This window comes from Herpailurus yagouaroundi, unplaced genomic scaffold (assembly GCF_014898765.1).
Source record: "Herpailurus yagouaroundi ecotype Mexico unplaced genomic scaffold, PumYag 139, whole genome shotgun sequence".
Classification (NCBI taxonomy): domain Eukaryota; kingdom Metazoa; phylum Chordata; class Mammalia; order Carnivora; family Felidae; genus Herpailurus; species Herpailurus yagouaroundi.
Genome location: NW_024412394.1, coordinates 35094175 through 35120190, shown reverse-complemented (window position 1 = coordinate 35120190; position 26016 = coordinate 35094175). Strand labels below are relative to the sequence as shown.

General features: G+C 36.5%; 1 protein-coding gene across 4 annotated transcripts in view; it reads left to right on the top strand.

Annotated features, from left to right (window-relative positions):
* SLC17A5 (solute carrier family 17 member 5) overlaps positions 1 to 26016 on the top strand; it is a 49871-nt gene that overhangs the window by 15582 nt on the left and 8273 nt on the right. For all 4 annotated transcript variants that reach the window (XM_040473965.1, XM_040473963.1, XM_040473966.1 and 1 more), the window contains 5 exons: positions 150 to 236; positions 1024 to 1142; positions 5288 to 5446; positions 10208 to 10340; positions 11972 to 12119. In XM_040473965.1, the coding sequence (XP_040329899.1) occupies positions 150 to 236; positions 1024 to 1142; positions 5288 to 5446; positions 10208 to 10340; positions 11972 to 12119 (646 nt within the window). The remainder of the gene's footprint in view (positions 1 to 149; positions 237 to 1023; positions 1143 to 5287; positions 5447 to 10207; positions 10341 to 11971; positions 12120 to 26016) is intronic.

Here is a 26016-nt window from a genome sequence, read left to right as displayed (position 1 = left end):
ATTACATATTAATGTGTACATTTTATAAACTGTGGATTTTCTAGTAAATGATTCCTTGAGAGAATCTGTTAGCCATCTCCTTTAAGCAATAAATCTGTCCCCTCCTTGTTCATTTCTCTTTAAAGTTTACAAAATCTTTGTTGTTCTAGGAGCACAGCTTGGGACAGTAATTTCTCTTCCTCTTTCTGGAATAATTTGCTTCTATATGAATTGGACTTACGTCTTCTACCTTTTTGGTAAGCTTATTCAAAAATTTAACTTAAATCATAATGTAACAAATGCAAAATGTAATAGAAGTCTAATAATTGTTTAAAAATGTATATTCCAAATCACTGAGGTTACCAACTCCTAAAAGTACAAAGTTCCAAAATACTGACAATCTGTTTTTTAATTTTATATGGTTAAAATGATCTAGTTATGACATGATGTTAATTTTGGAATATTTCTCAGTAGAAACTGCTGTTGAATTCAAGACTTTAATGCCATACGAAATATCAAAAATTACTGTGTTGGTTATTATAAAAATTTTTATTTTGAAAAGTTTTTTTTTTTTTTTTCTCAAGCAAAGTAGAATGCCCTCACTTGGTAGTTTTAATTTTTTTTTTCTTTTTATTCAGTCCCAGGGCTTTTCATTTCTCAATCTCATTAGCAGGTTGATTCATGTTTTTAATAAATGAGATTGCCATGTAGACATTTCATGCAGAAAATACATCTGCAATCTAAACAAAAAACAAATCAAGCAAAACCAGATACCTGTGGAAATAATAGGTTGTGGACACTTATTTTTTTAAATATTTGGTAAACTCTGAGAGGCAGACTCATGTGGTTAAAATTGTTCTGTTCCCAACTTATAGGAGATGATACAGATAGCAAATATCCCATTAAGATATGAGTGGAACTTGAAATCAGCATTAAGCTGAAACCAATTTTACACTAAGTTTATGATTCCATAATTTTTTCAAGATATGTTAAAATTGCTGTTGGTGCATTCTAATTTTATTTAATTTATTTTTCTATTCTAAGGTATAGTTGGCATCATTTGGTTTATTTTATGGATCTTGTTAGTTAGTGATAAGCCTGAAACTCACAAGGCAATCTCCCGCCATGAAAAAGAATATATTCTTTCATCATTAAAAAATCAGGTATGGACTTTGGCACATTTTTAAAACAATTTCAGAACTTTTTTCTTCTCCAGAATTGAGGTACCAATTTTTTTAATAGATATTTCTATTGTGCATGCTCTGGGCAAAGTAGAGAGCAGACAAATGAAATAAATATATGAAGTAATGGTTTGTTTTGTCTGAAAAATTACAATTCTTTCAAGATTAAATATGTGAAAAGTTACTTTTACAAGTCACTTTAAATTTTATTTTTTTAAAGTAATCTCTATACCCAATGTGGGCTCGAACCCACAACACCAAGATCAAGAGTCACATGCTCTACCACTGAGCCAGCCAGGTGCCCCTATAAGTTGCTTTAAACCTTCTAAAGTAATGATTATCAGTAAGTCTTAAGTTTGTCTTCTTAATTAAGAGAAAATAAAATGTGTTATTTATGAAAAATCTTATAGCCACATTCTAAATGTTGTTAGGAAACTAGTGTTTTTATCTACATTTTATTTGTTTGTTTGTTTATTTTTCTCTTTTCTTTTTTCCCCTCCCCACCCCCTTTTCTGTATTTTAAATGAGTGTGATTTAATAAGGAAGACAGCACATTTATTATAATATATAATATGATTTAGGCCTACCTGGTTGATTCTCTGGAGTAGACCCTTAGAAAAAAAATTATGTTATTAATATGTAATATCAATAATGCACAATAGCATGTCAGAAATAAAAGTCTGTCATAATTTAATACAATAAATCTTCAAGTCATGAAAACAAAATATTTGTCTTTTGGGGGGAATAAAAGAAGAACATGAAAAGTCAGGAAAAATTAAACAGTTTTTTTCTTTAGCACTATTAATGACTTCATAGTTATTTTATTGGTTTTAAGAACATAAAATATTTTATATAAAACTTTCCTTGCCCATTAATTTATTATTGATATTTTCAATTTTTATATATAGTACAAATAGGCAGCAATTAAACACTCATTTACCTTTCTTTTTAAGTTTTGTGTTTTTTTTTTAACATTTATTTATTTATTTTTGAGACAGAGAGAGACAGAGTATGAATGGGGGAGGGTCAGAAACAGGGGGAGACACAGAATCCGAAACAGGCTCCAGGCTCTGAGCTGTCAGCACAGAGCCCGATGGGGGCTCGAACTCAGGGACCGCGAGATCATGACCTGAGCTGAAGTCGGACGCCCAACCGACTGAGCCACCCAGGCGCCCCTCTTTTTAAGGTTTTAAATTTTGCTACAAATGTTTCTATAAGCTGTTGAACTTTCAGAAATATGGCATATCTTGGTCTTAAGATTGGCAAAAACTCAGAAGAAATCATAATATAATAAAGTTACTTTGAGTCCTCTGCGATGTTAATCAGATGAATCACCCATTTTTTCCCCTAAGGAACAGATAAAAGTAATTTAATGCATTGTGAACAGATCTTGCCATATAAAACTTGCTATGTTTTGTCATATTTTCTTAGCATTGACAGTCAACAGCTTACTTATTTCAGTACTTCATTTTTATTTTTTTATGGATTCATGAAAATTTTTGTTTATTTAGATTTTTTTAAAAGCTTTCTTTCTCAAGCCACCTGAGTGGCTCAGTCAGTTAAGCATCCAACTCTTGATCTCAGCTCAGGTCTTAATCTCAGAGTCGTGAATTCAAGCTGTGTTGGGCTCCGTGCTGCATGTGATGCCTACTTAAACAAACAAACAGGGCAAACAGGGGTGCCTGGGTGGCTCAGTCAGTTAAGCGTCTGACTTTGGCTTAGGACATGATCTCACAGTTCGTGTGTTCGAGCCCCGCGTCTGGCTCTGTGCTGACAGCTCAGAGCCTGGAGCCTGTTTCAGATTCTGAGTCTCCCTCTCTCTCTCTCTCTGCCCCTCCCCTATTCATGCTCTGTCTCTGTCTCAAAAATAAAAAAATAAAATAAAATAAACAGTAAAAAAAAATTTTTAAGAAACAAAAACAAAAAAGCTTGCTTTCTTTTTCTACCTTGATATGTGTCTAAATCTTTCCATATCTAAATTTAAGGTTAATTTGTTTTTCCATATGCTTCAGAAAATGGAATATTCAGAAGCAAGGGGAGTCAGGAGAATTATGTTTCACAGAATCCCAAACTGCATTCTTAAACCAGATGATGTGGTTGAAAACATCATAAAATAAGGGCTCCTGGCTGGCTCAGTTGGTGGGGCATGTGACTCTTAATCTCAGGGTTGTGAGTTTGCCCACAATGGGCAGAGAGTTTACTAAAAAAAAAAAGAAAAGAAAAGAAAGAAAGAAAAGGAAAAGAAAATGCCATAAAATAATGATGTGTTATATGAAGCTCCACCTTTAAATCTTGGATCTAAGAAAGGTTCTTTATCAGATACTGAGGACTTAAAAATTAACATGAGAAAGAAAATGAACAAGACATGGTTCCTGTGGTACCTGTGATCTCCAGAGGGAGACAGACATTGATGAACATAACTTCAATATAATATATGCTGCTGTGTAAAAAGAAATGCTCCCTTGGGGTGCCTAGATGGCTCAGTCAGTTGAGCATCTGACTTCGGCTCAGGTCATGATCTCATGGCTTGTGGGTTCAAGCCCCGCATCAGGCTCTGTACTGACAGCTCGGAGCCTGGAGCCTGCTTCGGATTCTGTGTCTCCGTCTCTCTCTGCCCCTCCCTCCCTCACTCTCTCTCTCTCTCTCTCCCTCAAAAATAAATAAACATTTTTTTAAAAATTTTAGCAACAAAAAAATAAATGTTCCGTCTCCTTTTCCCCCAAATACCCTACATCTTTGATACAAAGTGGATAGCATAAGAGTGTAGCTACCAAATCAAATAAAAAGAAAAAGCCACAAGAAGGTTAATACTAGCTCTTCCTCTTTTTGAAATAACAGTGAACCCTGGAGGCAGGGTTCATAGGCAGAAACATAGATTGCTTTATTAGCTTTTGAGAAACCACAGAACCTCAGTGTACAGGAAATGTAATAATCTGATGCTCCAGGTTAGTGGATTCCAGGCTTCTTAATCACGCATCAATAAAAAGATGGGAGCTAACACTCTGAATAAAGGTATATTTGTTCATGGTTACATACATGTACTACTGTACTTATATGTATCATAAAACATATACAAAAATGGATTTTTTAAAGAGTAAATAAAATGAAATAAACAGTATGTACATAAATTTGTAATTTTAACAGGAAAACCTTTTTATCACATAAAAATTAGTAATGTTGTTTAATGGGAGCAGTGTTGAGTATGTTACATTTGATGACCCTACTATTATTTTGCTTGGTGAGGTAGCTGACAAAGAACTCATATGAGGAAAAGTGTCAGATTCACTATTTTCTTACTGTTCCTTTGTGCCTATGTTATTAGGATTCTCTTCTATGACTTGCTCTGTAAGAATCTTTTTGAAGACACTGTCAATTTTGTAGATTTGTTTTATTTAAAACTGACTAACAAAATCCATAAACCCACTTAAAAAGGTAGGTAAAAACTGTAATATGTTGTGGTACACTGAGAGCAAACCAGAAAGTGAGGATCCCATTAACCCCTTTGAATTGGGGAGACCATACAATATGTGATTGATACACTCCAAGGCCAACCTATGTATTAAATATTAATAGAGTTTCTTGTTTTAGAATAAAAGTGAGTATAGATAGAAGTTCTAATATGTTTTTCCACACAACAGTTAATCATCTTGTATCCCTAAGGTGCTTACACCCTACTTTGAAGACCATTTCTCCAGAAGCTACGTAAACAAACTTTCTGTTGCACAGTTCTTATAAATCATTATCATTGAGTAAAGATTCGATAGTGAAATATAAATTATAAGAGGACTTCCAATCTCATTCCTTTGCCCTTATGTCAGCCTCTGAATTTGATTATGAAACTATATTTTCTAGATGGAGAAATTAATACTGCAAGTAAATTCTGACGTTCATAAGGGATGTTTAGGGTTGACATTATAGTTATAAGATTACATTTCTATTTTTCTTTAATCTGAATCATGGACTCTTTATTGCTGTTTAATATTCTGAAAGAGTTGGTTTAAAACTCTGGAATTTACTAGTCAAGGCTGGTAATGTGTTCTGGATGGAATTTTGGCTGCTAAGGTACAGATATAAACATAGCATACATGAATTGTGCCTGTCATTTTGTTTTGTTTTGTTTTTTTCAGCTCTCTTCACAGAAGTCAGTGCCATGGGTACCCATGCTAAAATCACTACCTCTTTGGGCTATTGTAGTTGCACATTTTTCTTACAACTGGACATTTTATACTTTATTGACGTTATTGCCTACTTATATGAAGGAGATCCTAAGGTTCAATGTTCAAGAGGTAAGAAAAAAGAATCATCTCCTTCTTGTATAAAGTGTACATTTTTAAACTACAGACAGAATTTGTTTTTATCTATATAAAATTGTTGTTTTGTATCTTCCATTTTACTCTCATATCCTGAACTGCTCTTCTTGCTTCACAACTGTTCCTTCTTTTTTCAGTGTGTGTTAATTCTTGATTCAAGGTACCTTTGGGCTGGTATCTCCCTTAACCATAAAGGTCTTATTAGTCCCTAGTAACATGCCAGGATATCAGACAACAAATTCAAGTGTACCCGTATTCACTTCTCAAAGGGACAGCAGTAGAACTCGCTGGCAGCTGAGAGGGGACTTGGGAGACCTGAGGTCGCTCTGCAGCATTATTTAGGCACTGGCAGAGCTATAGTTGCAAAGCTGTATAAGAAGAGCCTTCCTGAAACTGCCGGTCCTTTGGAACCCATCAGATTGAGGCAGTTTCTATCAGAATCTCTGTGTTGATGGGTTTTGTCTTTAAAGAGCTTGAAGAAAAGCCTGAACAGAAAGAGTCAGTTTATAAGGAAAATTGGTGGTGTTTTTGCCTTCAAAGTAAAAGATCAAAGACATAAATGTGAGAGCTAAAACAATAAACTCTTAGAAAGTGTACATCCTTGTGCCCTTGGCACACCAAAAGCATAAGTCACCGAAGAAAAAAATACATAAATTCTATTTCATCAAAATTAAAAACTTTTGTGACGCAAAAGACACCATCAAGAATGAAAATCCACACACACAAAATGAATGAAAATCCACTAAATGGGAGAAAATATTTATTTGCAAATCATATTTCTGATAAGGATCTAGAATATATAAGGAATATAAAAAATATATTCCTTATATATTCTGGAATTCATACAACTCCATAATAAAAAGACAACCCAATCTTTTAAATGGGCAAAGCATTTGAATAGACATTTCTCCAAAGAAGACATACAAATGACCAATAAGTCCATGTAAAAACGCTCCACATCGTTAATCATTAGGAAAATGCAAATCAAAACTATAATGGGATACTACTTCATACCTATTGGAATTTAAAAAAAAAAAAAAAAAAAAAAAAAAAAACCCAGAAAATAACAAGTGCTGGTGGGAGGGTAGAGGAAATGGAACCCTTATACATTGCTGATGGGAATGTAAAGTAGTGTAGCCACTGTGGAAAAGTTTGGCAGTTCCTCAAAAACTTAAACATAAAGTTAATATAAGACCCAGAACTCCCCTGGATATAGACCCAAGAGAACTGAAAACATATATTCACACAAAAACACATGCCTGAATGTTCATAACATCGTTATTCATGGTCACCAAAAAGTGGAAACAGCCCAAATGTCCATCAGCTAATGAATGAATAAACAAAATATGGTGTATTCTACAATGGAACAACTCAGCCACAAAATGAAAGATGGCCCTGGAAGTAAAAAAGCAGCCCGGATGATGAATGTGAAGGCAGCAGGACTGACTGCACAATTGCATTGGCTACACAGACAGATACACAGCTTTAAACATCGTTAAAGTGAATCTCCAGTCACCTGTCTTCCAAAGCATACTGGGAACACTGGCCATGGACCGAACCTTAAACTGCATCCAAGCAGCTAAGCTGGGAAGAACTCTGGCTACTGTTGAAAATCAAGATCATCTATACTCAAATATATCCGCAAATTGCATTGACAGAAGTTAACCTGAAACAAAGCTTTGGCAATAGCATGGGGTGAGTTTCTCATGAGCAATCTTGTTTTCCTAAGCATTCTGTCAGTAGAGCCTGACTATAATCTACTGTATGACAAATTGCATGGAAATTTAAAGATCATTCCACAGATGCTTCTGTTTGAGATTTTCCTGAGAGAACTATGGAGAGAATGAAATATCAATTAGTGTTGTGCATTTAATTGCCTTCATCCATTTTTCATTGATTTTTTTTTAAGTTCTATGAGAGACTTTAAAACCAGAATCATTTATCTTGCATTTTTATACCAAAAGGTATTTTCTTTCCAAATTCAAAGAATTGTGAACAAATTTTCAAAATAATTCTCTAATTGTATAGAAGCCTTTTTTTTAAATGAATTTCTTTTTTAGGCCACCTGAGTGGCTCAGTTGGTTGAGCGTCCGACTCTTGATTTTGGCTCAGGTCAGGATCTCAGGGTCAGGGGATCAAGCCCCACATCAGGCTCTTGCTGAGCATGGAGCCTGCTTGAGATTCTTTCTCTCCCTCTGCCCCTTTCCCCTGCTCATGCTCTCTCTCTCTAAAATTAACAAATAACAATAAAAAAATAAAAATAAGAAAATTTAAAGCTCTTGATCCTTTGTTATAAGCTTGCTTTTTCATAGAAGTTTAGCTTCATTAGTTATCCTTACTTTTCTTTTTTCTTAGTTTTTCCCAGTTCTAGTGTTCCTGTTCCCTTTCTCTTCCTTTTTCTTCCCTTTTTTCTTTTCTTTTTCCTGTCCCTGTTTCTTTTTCTTTGTTTTTTTTGTTTGTTTGTTTGTTTTAGTTTATTCTGGGAGAAAGAGAGAGAGAGCACACGCATGCACAGGCAGAGGAGGGGCAGAGAGAGGGAGAGAGAGAATCCCAAGTAGGCTCCGCACTCCCAAGCATAGCCCAATGTAGGGCTCTATCCCACAAGCCTGAGATTATGCATGACCTGAGCTGATATCAAGAGTTGGACACTTAACCAACTGAGTCACCCAGGTGGCCCTAGTATCCCTATTTCGTACAGTTCAGTGAGAGTTGGGGCAATATCTATTATCCTATTCTGGATATTAATATTTTAGAATCAGTTTTTTAAATAAATGAGTATAAAAGCTTAACAACTGTGAAAGATACCCATGGATATACAAATGTTGAAGATTTATAATAATTTGTAGAAGGTGGTAGTTTTAGATTGTTGGGAAAGTTTTTAACATTTGAACTTTAAGTGGAAAAATTCAGTAACTCTGATGAATTATCAGTCTCATCCCACCAGGGAACAAGACCAAGATCAGAAAATCCACTTCTCCATTTGCTATAGTTTATTCCTAAGTAGGATTCTGCCACAAATAATGATAGAAGCGATCCCACTATGCAAAAAATCTAAATAGAATAAAATTTAAAGAGGAAATTACTTAGCTTAATACCAGAAAGAAACAAAAACCTTAGCTACAGAAGTAGAATTGGAAATATACAACATTTGAATACAGATGACTATAACCTATGATGAAAAAAGTTAAATCTTTTCTAAAGCTTTTTTGTAAATATTTATTTTTGAAAGAGAGAGAGAGAGAGAGAGAGAGAGAGAGAGAGAATCCAAAGCAGGCTCCAGGCTCTGAGCTGTCAGCACAGAGCCTGACGTGGGGCTCAAACCCACAAACTGTGAAATCATGACGTGAGCCAAAGTTGGATGCTTAACCAACTGAGCCACCCAGGTGCCCCTAAATCTTTTCTTAAGCATACTTAAATTTAAAATATTAACAGATTTTATTGGTTTGTGCCATTAATGATACTTAAATAGAAGATTTAAATATCACTGATAACATATCTTTCTACCTTTTTTGTGTGTTTGTAAAAGACTAACAAGTGTACCCATCTTTCTCATACTATAAAACCTTTGTTTTTATCAGAATTGTGTCATTTAGTTTTGGCACCTCAGGTGTTTATGCTGGGGAAAAATGACGAGAAGAAAGAATTTTCCTTTCTCCACGTATGTGTTCTTCATTTTACAGAATTTGGGATTTCCTAAAAACTTGACTGCCAAATCATTTCCTACAAAGCAAATAGCATAGCACATTGCCAGGATAAATTCTGTTTCATATCTTCTGGTGCTTTTATTTTGTTTAGGTGGCAACTTAAAGGAAAAGAAGAGGGAAAAATAGAGGTCTATCAACTCACTACCTTTGTCCTCTGCTCAAAGCATGTGGTGGTGCATTGTACACCTGATCTAGACAATGTGCATTTTTGAGCATTTCATTAAGCTAAACATTCAATTCATGTGGTTTTCTGTATCTGCACGTTATTTTATAATATTTCTATACATATGAGTATGTATAATTATATATAATCTATAACAGTCATATAATTTATAAATGTATTTATATTTTCTGTTTTATATAAAGATAAATATCTATATGTAAAATAAATTTACCATTTTAAAATATAAATATAAATTTTAAATAGAAATATAATTTTTAAATATAACTGAATATTTATAGTAAATTTGTATATTATAATTTTATATAACTTAAAATATAAATATTATATAACACATATATAAGTATGTATAAATAAGTGAAAATTGACAAAAACTTTTCAATGGGGAGAATCTATAGGCTAATGTAATAGAAAGATTTGTCCTCTCCTACTGAAACTGCACCCCAAGTCCCAAAATAACATGTAAGATTACTTTGAGCATGGAGCGCCTGGATGGCTCAGTCGTTTAAGTGTTCAACTCTTGATTTTGGCTCAGGTCATATGCTCATGGTTCATGAGTTCCAGCCCCACATCCGGTTCTGTGCTTAAACACAGAGCCTGCTTGGGATTCTCTCTCTATCCCTCTCTCTCTCTCTGCCCCTCCCCCACCTCAAAATAAATAAATAAACTTTTTAAAAAATTAGAAAAAAAACAAGATTACCTTGAGCAGACTAGACTGTATTAATATCAACACTATATTGTATGAATTTCCTTTGTTTTTGAGTGGTGGTGAATGTGTGTATATGAATATTGTTTTGGTTCTTACTCCCCTTCCCCCCACCAATTAATTCTGTACCTTCTTATTCCTTCCAGAATGGGCTTCTATCTGCACTGCCTTATTTTGGCTGTTGGTTATGTATGATCCTATCTGGTCAAGCTGCTGACAATTTAAGGGCAAAATGGAATTTTTCAACTATATGTGTCCGAAGAGTGTTTAGCCTTATAGGTAAGTGAAGTGAATCAATGTTTGTTTTGATTTACAATCGTTTACTGTGTTTACAGTGCAAAGCAAAATAAAAATGATATTAGTCATTTATTTTGTTCACATATTAAAACACTATGTTTTAATGCATGTAGTGCATTTCTATACAAGATGGTTGGATCTGGGGCACCTGGGTGACTCAGTCAGATGAGTGTCTGACTCTTGATTTCAGCACAGGTAGTGATCCCAAGATTGTGGGACTGAGCCCCATGTTGGGTTCCATGCTGAGCATGGAGTCTGAGATTCTATCTGTCTTTCTCTGCCCCTTTCCCCTGCTCACACTCTCTCAAATATAAATAAATAAATGAATGAATGAATGAATGAATGAACGAATGAACGAACGAACAAATAAATGTTGTTTTTGAACTATGTATTTTGCGGGTTAATATTTATAATATCCTATTATCTCCACCCTAGTCTTAACCATTAAAAATGGCTTGCTTTGCTGAATATCATTTCCAGAATTTTATAAATCATTTTGTTTTCAGCTCCAAGTTTGCAGTGAAAATAATATTTTTTAAGTCTCTATCCCTTTTCTAAGTGAATACATTTTAATTTTTAATCCAAAAACATTTACTGGCATCATTATATTAAATGAGGAGCTATAAATCAAAGAACTCAAAGCTACCTTAAATAATCGTGTGTTTCAGACTGCTTTCATCAAGGTAAATTTTAAACTATCTATGATAATTATTTCATTTTTTTAAGATCTTGAGTAAGCAGGGACCCTGGAAGTCGCTGAAGGTTATACTTGAGAAATTACATTGTAGCAGGACCCTATTCAGGATAATTCTACAAATACCTTCTGAGCAGCTACTGCTGGAAGGTGCTGTCCTGTTCCATTGCTTGCTTGTCTCACTTCTCAAGAAATTTCTCCACACCTGCAAGTGAAGTAGATTCAACCCAACTTTCTCTTTTTTGCTTCCTGTTCACCTCCTCTGTCCAATATGGTAGCCACTATCCACATATGGCTATTTACATTTAATTGAATTTTAAAAATAAGTTTCTCAGCTGCAGTATATACAAATACAACATTTCCATCGTCACAGATGGTCATTGGATAGCACTGCTGTAGAACAGAAAGAATGGCAACCCATTCATTAAGTCCCTTCCTGTTACTTATATTTTATGCTTAAATGCCTGTAGTAAAATGTGTATATTGCTATCAATTGCTAAAACCTAGATGGAGTGTTTTTCTAACTTTATTTAATAGAGTTTATTTAGTTTATCTTCTTTGGTTATATGAATTTTAAATCTCTTTCTGTATCAACAACTATTGCTTTCTCGAGAACTATATTTTTCAGTCATCCTCTTCTTGCTCTTCCTAGAACTTTAGCTGAGTCTAGGTCACATGTAGACTTAATCATATTCCATAATGGTATTTTCTTTTTACTTTTACATTAGTTGCATTATATCTGTGTTTTCCAGTAGTTTTTTTTTTTCATGAAAACTATGTAAGTTGTCTCCTAGGCAGCACAGTGTCTCTACAGTAGGTGGCAGTAATATCAAACCTCAGATTTGTACTATATTATTGGTAGCACAAGCAAATGTTAATACTGGAGCTTTCTTTTCTGTTTATAACTTTTTAACTCCAGGAATGATTGGACCTGCAGTATTCCTGGTAGCCGCTGGATTTATAGGTTGTGATTATTCTTTGGCTGTTGCATTCTTAACCATATCAACAACACTGGGAGGCTTTTGCTCTTCTGGATTTAGCATCAACCATCTGGATATTGCACCTTCGTGAGTACTAACATAAAGATCGGCTAAGATAAAGATTGACTTTAAATTCATGTCTTTAACTGTGGTAAAATATATATAGCACAAAATATACCACTTTAACCATTTTTTTTATTTTTTTTTAACTTTTTTTTTTATTTTTTTTTCAACGTTTATTTATTTTTGGGACAGAGAGAGAGACAGAGCATGAACGGGGGAGGGGCAGAGAGAGAGGGAGACACAGAATCGGAAACAGGCTCCAGGCTCCGAGCCATCAGCCCAGAGCCTGACGCGGGGCTCGAACTCACGGACCGCGAGATCGTGACCTGGCTGAAGTCGGACGCTTAACCGACTGCGCCACCCAGGCGCCCCTAACATTTATTTATTTTTGAGACAGAGAGAGACAGAGCATGAACAGGGGAGGGGCAGAGAGAGAGAGGGAGACACAGAATCTGAAACAGGCCCCAGGCTCTGAGCAGTCAGCACAGAGCCCGACGCGGGGCTCGAACCCACAAACCGTGAGATCATGACCTGAGCCGAAGTCAGACGCTTAACTGATCGAGCCACCCAGGCACCCCATAAACCATTTTTAAGTGTACACTTCTGTGGCATTAACATTAAGTACATTTACATTGTTGTGCGACCATCACTAGCATGTATCTCCAGAACTGTTTCTTCCCATGCTGAAACTGTACCCATTAAACACTAGCTCCCCGTTCCCAACCTCCCCACAGTCCCTGGCAACCTCCATTCTCCTTTCTTTCTCTATAAATTTGACTACTCTAGGAATGACTTTAAATTTTGAAACAAAACTTCAGTTTACGTGATAATTAACACTTGAAATTGTTTTTAAATTTAAGCTTTTAACTGTTATCACCTCTGTACACAAGTTCCTATAAAAACATTACACGTTATAACTTGTGTCTCTCTACCCAGCTAGAATAGGAACTCTGAAGGCAGACGCTGTCTTATTATCCTCAAAGTTTACTGTGGTAATTGGCACATAGTGGCCATTTAGTTGGATGGATGAATGCCTAAGACCAGACCAAATTATTTGTCTAATTATTATCTTACCCATGTGCAAATATATTTGTCTAACTTATCAATCACTTTCACAAACATTACCTCATTTTTATCTTTAAAGCATTCCTATAAGATAGATACTCTTAACTTATTTTATGACTAAGAAGACTCAGATTCAGAGAAGTTAAGTGATTTGTCTTGTACTACCACAGCTAATAAATGATAGAGCCAAAATACAAACCTAAAATTCTTACTCTTTAAGCCCAGAATTATTTTTACAATTCCCTCTCTGGAAATATTCTTTGGGCCACATACTTCTAGGATTCTTTTGTGCCAGTTATCATGGTAGAGGAGGAGGCTGTGTAAATATTTTAACCCAGAAGATTTGGTACAGTTAATTTTTAATGGATATGAATTTACATTTGGAGAAAAGATAGATGGTCCCCTACCATCTTCCCCCAGCCTAAATTCTTCACACCTAGACTACCACAGAATTTTCTGATTCCTGTTAATTCTCAGTCTCCCATCCCTTCAGTAAGTACCTAAAGTAAGAAGTCCAAGGAGGTTCCACACGATCAGAATAGAAGTGTGCCCAGCTCCCTGATGAGTCCTTCTGCCGCTTTGCAGTGCCTTCTATTAAGGCTCATTCTTGGCCCCTGTGGCAGGGCCATTTTCTCCCCATCCCTCTACATCCTTCCCAGTTCACACCCCAGTTCTTCATTAGGCCTTTCTAGACCATTAATGCTTACTTTTTTCTCCTCTTCTTCTCAGTGCATTCATTTATAATTTTATGCTAGATGCATTTATATTAACTGCCTTACCTTGATTTGTAATTGTTTCTAAATGCAACTCTTCTTTCTTATCTCCCCAATTTGGAGGTAAACTCCCTCAGACTGAGTCATGCTATATATCTATATCACAACTTCTGCACAAGGAGAGGCACACCCAGTCCGCACTTGTTGAGTGGTTGACTTACATGACCATACCAAGAAAGTAGGAGCTTCAGTGTTACATATCCACCCAACAGTGGGGAACCAAGGAAGAAAACCAGTAAAATTTAGGCATTGGACCAAGAAACCATTTGATATAAAAGGTGGTAACCTAAGCAAAAGCTCTGGGACTATAAGCTCTGAGAGCACAGGGGCCACATCTCTTATTTACACCAGCCACACCATGGCCCTGTGCTGGGTCATGGTCAATCAGGTGCATGAATAGAAGAATGAAAATAGCCTTTCACATTTAGTACCACGCTAAAACTCTTTCTAAAAAACAATTTGGGTATTGGTCTTATTGTATGTCAACACTTTACAATTATATAATAAAGTCAAATTTTATATTCTCTATTAAATTTAAATATAGAATTCTCAGCCAACATGCAAAACCCTCCATGTTATAGTCCCAATTTATCTTTATAATTTTATTCCTCCCTCACCTACATCACTTTCTTTGTATTCTTTGCCTCAAATGAACTGGGCTACTCTTTATTCTCAAAAAATATTCCCTGACACACACACACACACACACACACACACACACACACACACACACGTGCATGCGCATGTGTGTTCTTTTCCACCTTTGGTCCTTTGTTCATGCTAGCCTAAATACCTGGAATGCCCACACTCGGTGTGGATTTGTCTCATGTCTTGTGATTCCATTTAGGTAATGTATCCCTGACCAGATTCACTGGCCTGTGACCTCAGGGAATCACATCCAGCGGCCCCTAGTGACATTAATTTTGATCACCCAGTCAAGGTGTTGTAATTTCTCTAATAACAACTAACTTTTTCCCCCTTCAACTAATAAAGCATCTCTGGAAAGATGCTTTGAGATCATACAAACACCCTGCTCCTCGTCAAACTCCCCTCATCACCACCAACTTAGACTTGATCCATGCCAAGCCAATTTTTACTATAGTGGCTTCAAAACAGTGGTATTTCCACCCTCTTTCCCTCCACATTTATCATTTGTCATTCTATTGTAAGAAGATCTTCCCTCCCGCTCCACTTCTTTATCTAGCATCAGCGTGGCCTCAGAGATTCCTAATTTATTTAATGAGTTACAATCCATGATTGTCCTTATCTGTTTTTATGCCCACATTATCTCAGATTTAGCCAACAGGTTCCCCTTCAATCTGGCTCCTATAGCCTATCAACATTTCCCCCTCCTCCTTGCCACCCCCATCCCACTTCCTTTTGACCACTTCTTTATTGATGCAACAACCAGATATTTTCACTGTGTATCTTCCCTGCCTTGAAATACCTTGGAATAGCCATTTCTCCAAGGAACACCAGTTCTTTTTAGTGAAGAATAGTATTTAGATACCAAGGCCCTGGCAAGGGATCATATACTTTTCGTTACTAAGTTACATTGCCTCCCCTAAGCAGATCTACTTAGAAATCACTTGGAGCATTGACTAGTGTCAAAGGTTTACTTACAAATAGAAACAAAAGGCTGCACTTTTATCAAATTATTTCTTTTACAACTTTTATATGCTGAATATCACCTACTGGGCTTTGTTTTAAACCTTTTTTCACTTTCTTATCTTTGGGATATTGAAAAGTGATCCTTCAGTCCTTCATAGAATTATAAAGACCTGTCCATATTATTATATAGCCTTGTAAATCTTTTTAGGGTGAATTGTAGGGTCGCCTTTTCCCAAAAATTAGCAAAAGATGACAGCTTTAAATGTATATTACTTTTATTATGATATTGTTATTTACCAATTCTAGTATGAAACTTGTTTAGTTTCATAATAATCATAACTGTTAATTAGAGAAACTGATGGGTTAAATAGCTGAGGTCACATATCAGCTACATGTGTATGTATTTAAATAGCTCTAAAAAGTTATCTGCATGGCACCCAGCTGGCTCAGTTAGAGCTTATGACTCTTGATCTCAAAGTCATGAGTTCAAGTCCCATGTTGGGCTATTTTTTTTTTTTTAAATAAAAAATAGAAGCACCTGGCTGGCTCCGTCGGTAGAGCATGCAACTCTTGATCTTGGAGTTGTGAGTTCAAGCGCCATGATGGGCATAGAGCTTAAATTAAATTAAAAAAAAAAGTAAAAGTAAAAACTAAATAAAAATTAAAAGTATCTGCATAGGGGCGCCTGGGTGGCTCAGTGAGGTAAGCCTCCGTCCAATTCTTGGTTTTGTTTCAGGTCATGATCTCATGGTTCGTGGGTTTAAGCCCTGCATCAGGCTCCATGCTGGCAGTGCAGAGCCTGCTTGAGATTTTCTCTCTCTCACACACTCTCTCTCTCAAAATAAATAATCTTAAAAAGAAAAAAGTATCTGCACAATAGTGAATTCCACAGAGTACTATGTAAATTTATATTGATAATAATACTGAAATTAAGGTTGAAAATACGGTATTTGCTGAGATTAGGAATGAAAGGGAATAGTACATCTAAATGAGATTTTACTCATTAAGATATTTTGTCCTCTCAACTTCTCTACTCTATATCCAAAACAATGTAAATAGATATACTTTAATATTCAGCCATACTATAGATATTATGTTACATATTCATTTTTTATATATGCATTTACTTTCACATAATTCTTTCATGGAATTAACTACATAATAAGAAATGACTGCATATTACTTTATCTCACTAATTTATACCTTGCTAATCTAATCACATATCTGGGATAGGACCCTTCCAAGATTCAGAATTCCAACAAGTTAAACTGCATAAACCTACGGAGCTTATCATTTTTCTGGCCTATGAATCTGGCAGTTTCTTATTTAACAGTGGCAACTACTTGCCTTAAACAATAATACTTTTGTTAGTAATTAGAGATTTGTAGGAACAATAATTAGTTACATATTGACTAAATAGCCACTGTTCTACAGAGAAAGTGGTACCTTCTTGAGTTATCTTCATAGCTTTTCATATAATTAAAATCAATTTAAACTTTCAGAACCAGAAATAGGTGTGAATAATTATTAAAACCATTAGTTATAGTCTTGGCAGTGTTTAAATTCTGAAGTTCAAACACCTTTTGTATAGTTTCACCTGATTTTTATTTTTAATCTAGAAGTTTACATTAAACCCTATTAAATATAAAACCTGTTGTGTTTTTAATATGAATATACATATTAATATTACATTTTTAAGAGTATAAGGATCTGATCATCAGAATAATAAAAATATTACACTGTGAGAAGTCTATTGTGATTTAAAAAAAAAAACTCTGAATATATCTCTTATCCTATCTAGCAGTGTAATCATGTTTTCACATCTCAAGATTGATCATGCATGAAAGTTTTATTATACTGCCTGTCACATAGAGTGTGCTCAGTAAACATTTGCTGAAGGAATAAATCTCTGGTTTTAATCATAAGACTAAATGTCTAATGTTGAAAGTATTTACAACATACCAGAGTCTTTTGTCAAAAAACAATTAAGGGGCTCCTGGGTGTCTTAGTCAGTTAAGCATCCAACTCTTGATTTCAGCTCAGGTCATGATCTCACAGTCATGAGATTGAGCCCCACATTGAGCTCTGCTCTGACAATGAGGAGCCTGCTTGGGATTCTCTCTCTACTTCTCTCTCTCCCTCTCTCTCTGTCCCTCCCTGCTCACACTCTCCTTCTCTCAAAATAAATTAACATTTTAAAAAAACAATTAAAATAGAGGGAAAAAAATGGAGGGAAGAATTTTGTGAACTTTATAAGCTAGGAAATGCTTATTGAGTATAGTTGTTGGTCAGTGAAAAAGTAAAGGAGCTTAACATAATGAAAAACGGGCGCCTGGGTGGCTCAGTTGGTTCAGCATGTTGACTTTGGCTCAGGTCGTGATCTCATGGCTTGAGTCTGAGCCCTGCATCAGGCTCTGTGCTGACATCTTGGATCCTGCTTCTGATTCTGTGTCTCCCTCTCTCTGCCCCTCCCCAGCTGGTGCTCTGCCCCCACCCCCACCTCAAGAATAAATAAACGTTAAAAAAAATTAAAATTAAAAAAAATTTTAAACATGATGAAAGAAAGGGAGAATTTGAAAAGCAAATTAACTTCAAGAAAAGTTCATTAAATTTAATGATAATTTGAAAGATCTGATACAAACATAACTGAAATAAAAACCCCTTGAAGCTGAAGGAGTAAAGGCATGAGAAGCCATTTCTGTGGGAGAGAAGATAGGAAGAAGCCTAAACAAATTGCTGCACAGTGACTCTGAGGCTTGTATTTGAGATTTACAACATAGGAATGAAGCCTGATTATCCAAAAAAGGACTCAAGGAAATAGCACATAATTAAAGGACTGAAATATGCTCCTTTATGCTACTGATTAGAAGAGAAATCTGGAAAGGATTTCACTTGAAGTGAGTTAAACAAAATGATATTGTTCAGTTATGTAGTTTATAGACTCATAAAAAGTGAGAACCAGGATGGATTTAGAGCAACTCATCCCTTATTAGTCAAAGTTTGGTCCATGGAGCAGGAGCATCAGTATTATGTAGGACTTTCTGAAAAACACAGAATCTCAGGCATCACTGAATCTGGACTTGCTGAACTAGAATCTGCATGTTAAGATCCTCAGGTGATTCTTGTGCACCTCAAGTATGAGGCCCTGACCTAGTCAAATCCGGTCACTCACACAACAAACATGTCTGGGGTTCCTACTATACATTGAGCACAATATACATGATGCTAGTAGAAAATAACACCCAGCTGCTACTTGCAAGGAGATTAGTCTAGTTCAGGAAATAAGCAGTTAAAAAAAAATTAAACAATTGTAATATATTACGATAATTAATTCTTTTGACAAGTACTTATGAAATGCCTGCCAAGTACCAGTCATAACAGACACAGCCCTGACCTGTGAAACTTTTAGAAACATAAGGCTCACAAATAAAAAAGTTTTTAAAGAAAAGATGAGAGAATATAATAGAGAGATATAATGTGGATCAAGGAGTAAGGGAAGGTTTCTCTGAGGAAATGATATTTAAGCTAAAATCTGAGCAATGAGTAAGAAGAAGTTAGCCAGGCAAAAAAGGAGTAGTATTCCTGACAGAATTTACATAAGTAGAAAAAGAAATTGGTGTGTGTCTTAGTCTGATTGGGCTGCCATAACAAAATACCATAGACTGGGTGGCTTAAACAACAGACGTTTATTTTCTCACAGTTCAGTGTCCAAGATCAGGATGCCAGCATGGTTAGTTTCTTGTGAGAACTCTCCTTCTGGTTTGCAGATGGGCTGCTTTTTGCTGTGTGCTCACATGGCCTTTCCTCAGTGTGTCTGTGCATGTGTACAGACAGAGTAAGAACCCCAGTGTCTCTCACTCTTCAGATAAGGGTGCCAGACCTATCAGATTGAGGCCCCATCCTTATGACCTCATTTGACCTTTATCATCTGAAAGCCCTGTCTCCAAATATAGGGTTAAGCCTTCAACATATGAATTTGGGACACACAAACATTCAATCTATAACTGTATGTTTCAGCCAACTGAGAGAAGGTCATTTCTAGCAGAGATGCAGAGAAGAAAGCCACTGGAGAGTAAGCAGGAGCCTATAGTAAGCATTTTATATTGTATCCCGAACAAATAGGAAATGACATCCTCTGCTCTTTTTTAAGATCACTCTTGTATGGATAAGAGTACAAGTAGAAGAAACCAATTAGGAAGCTATTGCAGCAACCCAGATAAAAAGTGATAGGGTATAATAGGAGATATAAAGAAGTAGATGGAGGGGCGCTTGGGTAGCTCAGTCAGTTGAGCATCTGACTCTTGATTTCAGCTCAGGTCATGATCTCACAGTCATGAGATGGAGTCCCGTGTCGGGCCACACACTGGGCATGGAGCCTGCTTAAGATTCTCTATCTCTCCCCCAGCGCTGCCCCCCCCCCCGGCCCCGCCTCCACCTCATGTACTCTCTAAAAAAAAAAAAGAATAAAAAAGAAGTAGATGGATTTGGGATTATTTGTAAACACAATAGGTGGGACTTGACAATAGATTAGACCTGAAGAGTGAGGAGAAGATATCAAGGATGTTGATTTCCAGGTATTTTTTTTTTAATTTTTTTTTTCAACGTTTATTTATTTTTGGGACAGAGAGAGACAGAGCATGAACGGGGGAGGGGCAGAGAGAGAGGGAGACACAGAATCGGAAACAGGCTCCAGGCTCTGAGCCATCAGCCCAGAGCCTGACGCGGGGCTCGAACTCACGGACCGCGAGATCGTGACCTGGCTGAAGTCGGACGCTTAACCGACTGCGCCACCCAGGTGCCCCGATTTCCAGGTATTTTGTATCAGCAACTAGGTAGATGGATATACCACTTACTGGAATTGGGATGCCTGAAGGAAGAACAGTCTTGGGAGAAGATAAAAATTTCAGACATGTTAAATTTTAGTATTTGTGAAAACATTTAGAAAATAATAGTTATAGGCAGTGTGATATATGGATCTGGAACTCAGGAAAGCAGTCTGATTTTAAATGAAAATTAAGGAATAATAATCCACATTTTGAAGTACTTAAAAGACAAGAGTTGCCTTGAGGGAGAAGGTAGAATGACAAGTGATCCCAAGAGTGGATCGTGGCAAACACTTAGGAGAAAGAGGGGAAATAACCAAAGAAGGAAATGAAAGAGGAGCAAGAGAGAGATAGAAAGAAAATCAAGAATAAGGTGTCAAGGAAGCCAAGACCACCCAGTTTTCAATTCAAGAATGGGCTCTGGGTTAGAGATAAAGATTTAAGAGTCATTGACATATGAGTAGTAAATGAGGCCATGGAATCAGATAAAATTACTCAAGAGACAGTGATGAAAACCTTGGGAATTCATCAAGAGATAGAAGAACCTGATGCAAGGGTAATTGAGGAGAAGTGAGCAGAGAAGGAGAAGGAAAATAAGTAGAGATCAGGATCCCCAAAGGGAGAGCTTGATCAACAGTGTCAGATGTCACAGAGAAGTCAAGTAAAACAAGAATGAAAATGTTCCTCCCCAGATGAAGATGTTCATTAAACATTTTGGTGTAAATGCTTCTGGGGGACAAGAAGAAGGAAGCTAGGCTGCAGTGACTTAAGGAATGAATGGAAAGATAAGGTGAAGACAGTCAACATAAAGCAGTGATTTTGAAAGTGTGATCCATAGCCCGTCTATATCAAAATCATCAAGAGTGCTTGTTAAAAATAAAGCAGAATTCTTGATCGCAGGAATGGGGAATCTGCATTTTGTTGCTCCTCTGGGTTGTCTTTATGGACCTTAAAGTTTGAGAACTACTGCCAATAAACAACTATTTCAAAACAATTAACTATGAAGAGAAGGAGGAAAAGCTAAAGATGGGCATATATTGGTAGATGATTGAGTTTTTTTTTTTTTTAAGATGAAAGAGACCCAGGCTGTTAATATTGCTGAGAAAAAAAGTTCAATCAACAGTGAAAGATTAAAGCTAAAAGGAAGAAGTAACAATGACTAGTTGGTAGAAATCAGGAAGGAATGAGATTCAGAGTCTGAGTGGAGGGATTAGCTTTCAAATGAGAAGAAACAGAAGGTAGTAAAGAGGATTTCATTAAAGAAGAGTTTTGAGGTGAGATGAGAACTTGAGAATTGTAGTGGTTTAAAATATGTCCACAAATTCCACACCTCTCCTTTTGAAAGAAAGAGTCTATTTCCCCTCCCCTTGAGTGTGGACTGGATTTAGTGACTTGTTTCTAATGAATATGGCAAAAGTAATGGTATCTGACTAGGTCAAAAAAGGCATTACTGCAACTTCTTTGCTTTCTGTCTCAGATGATTCAACTGTAATGTAGGGAGGACACTTAGGGGCCCTGTGGCAAGACCCACATCGGGGGGAACTGAGACTATCGCCAGCAGTGACATAAGTGAGCTTAGAAGTAGATCCTCGGGGTGCACCTCGGGGTGTCTCAGTCGGTTAGGCATCCGACGTCAGCTCAGGTCATGATCTCACTGTTCGTGAGTTCAAGCCCTGCAACAGGCTCTGCCTGACAGCTCAGAGCCTGGAGCCTGCCTCAGATTCTGTGTCTCCCCCTCTCTCCCTGACCCTTCCCCACTCGCACCCTCTCTGTCTCTCTCAAAAATAAACATAAAAAGATAAACATAAAAAACTTCTTTTTTTAAAGAAGTGGATCCTCTGGCCCCAGTCCAATCTTCAGGTAACTGCAGCCCCAGTCAACATGATTGGGGGATTCTGAGCCAGCTAAACCACTTCTATATTCCTGACCCACAGAACCTGTGAGATGACAAATATTTGTTGTCCAAAGTTGCTAAGTTTGAAGTAATTTATAGTGCAGCAGTAGATAACTAATTGAAAAATCTTAACTGTTCGTCTTTGATTTCTTTTTGACATGGGAGTCAGGTTCATTGCTGAGACTAAGAAAGAAGACAGGTGGAATAAAAGACTTGAGAATCATAAAAGTTCGAACTAACTACCCAGGAAAATCGTCACTAAGAACTCATTGAAGGGATTTTTGCCATTGATGAGGATCAGCTGTGATTGGAGATGAATTTTTACTCTATTTTACAGAGATGTTCTTTCAGTGGTGTTCAGCAGCCCAAGTGTAGTATTAAAATTAGGCTGTTGGATTGGTCTAAGCTTGAAATTTTAACAAGCTGAGGGCTGATGAACACTCAAAGGGATATGGGAATTGAGAATTTGGGCACAAAAGATGTCTAATTCAGGCTGGCTGAACAGCAAAATCTATTGATTCGCTTTAGTTTAAAGTCCAGAGACATCTGGCTTCAGGAAAGAGTTTACATCAGCTGTCCACTAATATTACCAAAAACTCCTTTCTTTTCCACTCTCTAACTTTCATAATAGTTTTAAAAAACTATAAGGCTGGGTATGCTTGTAAAATCACACAATGAAATAATTGCCAGTAACAACCAGAATTACATCCTTCTTTATTTACATCAGTCAAGAAAGAAAAGGATTGGGGACCCTGGGTGGCTCAGTCTGTTAAGCCTCTGATTCTTGATTTTGGCTCAAGTCATGATCTCGTGGTTTGTGGGTTCGAGCCCTGCATCTGCACTATCTTAGGATTCTCTGTCTCTCTCTCTCTCTATCCCTCCCCCCCTCAAAATAAATAAACATTTAAAGAAGAAGAAAAAAGGAAAAGATATTTTCCTCTCTCCACCATGGAAGTTAAGTCCTAGGCTTCATTTTGACTGAACTAAACCAAATCCCATATTCATCCCCTGAACCACTCCTATGGCCAAGGGAATACCATTTGACTTTAGGACAATTAGCACCCACTCTAAAGTTAGAGGTGAGAGTTGATGTTCCCCATAGCTCATGGGAATGGATACAGAGAAGGCCATTGGTAACACTCACCACACACAAAGAACTCATTTTGAAGATGAAGAAACTCAGGTACAGAGGACTTATATGGCTTCCAAAGTCACAGCTAGTAAATGGCAGACTTGAATTTAGGTCTCAACAGCATAGTCCAGGGATCTTTCTGCTACATCATTGTCTCTCAAAAATCTTAAAAATTGGTCACTGCCTAATAGTTATTTTGAGAACTCAGGGAAAAGAACTCATAGCCAAGAACAGACATATTCTGGTTGCCTCAGTTTATGTGAGTTTATTATAAAATTAAGTAAATAAATATGAGAAGTAAAAATTGTAAGGAACATAAAATTGGCTCACCAGCCAGCTAGCCAGAAAGAAGGCAGTAAGCTACCCACTCCATTTCATGGAGCTGAAATGTAGTTCAGGATTCATCAGGTGCCCTCCATCCATCAGAAGCTCTGGAATCTGGCAGGAGCTTCTGGGAAGGAAAAAAAAACAAATATACATGGTACCTACCTTGTAAGATTGTTGTGAAAAAAATAGAACACACATACATTCACATATATACTTAGCTCATAATGTAATAAGTGTACCTGGACATAATGCAATAAACTATTATTTTCTGGCAAACTTTGAGTCAGGTGCCATGACCAGAGTCACAAATCAATCCAAGTAAAATATTAAAGGGATGACTGGTAAGCTCTTAGAAAAGAAAATATTGATTACTAACGAGATAACATTAGATCACTAACAGTCAAAATAGCAAAGTGGTCTGATTTCTCAACATTTCTAGCCTCAGACGTAAAGAGAATACAGTATATTTAGTATATCAGGATTTCAACTAGATCTCCCATGATAATCCTTTTGGATAGGATGGAAAAGATGAATTGGTTGTACAATTAGGTAGATGTGTAATTACTACATTTCAGTGTCATAGCATGCTGACTAATGGATCTAGTCATTTAACAAACACTGTGTGAGGCCCTGTACCAAATGTTGAAGACACAAACATGAAAGTAACATGGCCCTTGTTTGCATCTGTGTAAGCTTCTGCTGGCGTGGAGGGTGATAAAATCATGTCCTGAAGCATATACTGGATGTTGTGCAGGCAGGATCCCAGAACTGGGCTTCAAGCATCAGATGAATGGCTAAATTTCACATCTGTTCAAGCCCTGGCATTTTGTGAGTCATAAGTCAAAAAAGACATTTATCTAGATATAGTATGAAACTAAACAGTTTAGTAACATAAGTGATACCAACAAATAGTTGTAGAAGTTAGAAGAGTGGTAAGTACATGTAAGCACCAGATTTGTGGTTGTGATCAACATATGTATGTATATGAACAACATATGTAACTTTTAAAAGTATATAGCTGTACAAATGTAATCTCATCAAAGTCAAAATTATCCCTCCCCCCCTTATATTTTGATTCAACCCCTCAGATAAGCTTTCCAACTAGAATTTCTTGATTCAAAGGATACTAGCTGTTTCTGGTTCTCCACCTCTTGGTTAACTGGGGGATTATATATTTTATGACCATGATGTTGCTTAGCTCCTTTTTCTTTGGTAACAGCTGAGTGTCTGCCCATGCACAGGGAAGCGCTCTGATAGAACAGGAACAGTTGAGGACCACAGACTTTTAAGCATTCAGCACTGGAGCTTATGGTAAAAAATTAAGCATGAGAAAACTGGCATTCCCTACAGATTGAATTCAGTGATGACTATGTTGTTAAGAAGGCAATGTTATAGATTTTAACCTTGTAATATTAAGTACTGATTTGGAATCAGACAAATTGAGTAACATTTTACAATCTTTCTTCATCTGTAGAAAGGAGATATCAATCCCTACCTCATGGAGTAGATTTTACTATTAAAATGGGATATATATAAAATACTTAGAGCCATACCTGAGATGAGGTTTTTGAATAAACATGTATATAACATACACATGTGTTCATGGTATTTTCTAAGCCTTTTCTTCTATAGAATGAGATAGAGATTTTCTATGAATGATTTTGTTGCCCAGATATCAGGGAATCGGATAGATTTCTAACTGTTAATCCCATAGCATTCTAGTATTCCACCACCACAGAATCCAGACTGAGTCTGTACAACATGTTTTTTTCCAAATAGCCATCAATCTTTCATGGCCCTTCCTGGCCAAGTGTAATAGAAATACCTGAATGAGTTTCTTGGTGCTGACATTTAGAATTTCACAGCATTCATCTGCACTTAATATCTGTCACTGAAAAGGCCTGGCAGCATTACAGTCAGTTCCTCCTACTGGCAAGGTGTTAATGGTTTAAAAAAAAAAAAAAAGACAGGTTCTGCCAAGCCTGGTTAATTTAAGATACATTCCCTACAGGGCATAAGCTAAAAAGACCTGTGCCATATGCTTTCATTATTGTATCCACTATGAATGAGTTTTGAACATAAAAATGTTTGATCGTTGTAGATAATTTAATTCAGTTCAGCAGGATGTTTTATTTAGGCACTGTATTAGTCAACTCAAACTGCCATTCAAAATGCCATATACCAGGTAGCTTAAAAAATAGAAGTTTATTTGCTCACAGTTCTGGAAACTGGAAGTCCAAGATCAGGGTACCAGCATAGTCAGGTTCTGGCGAGAGCTCGTTTCCTTGCTTACAGC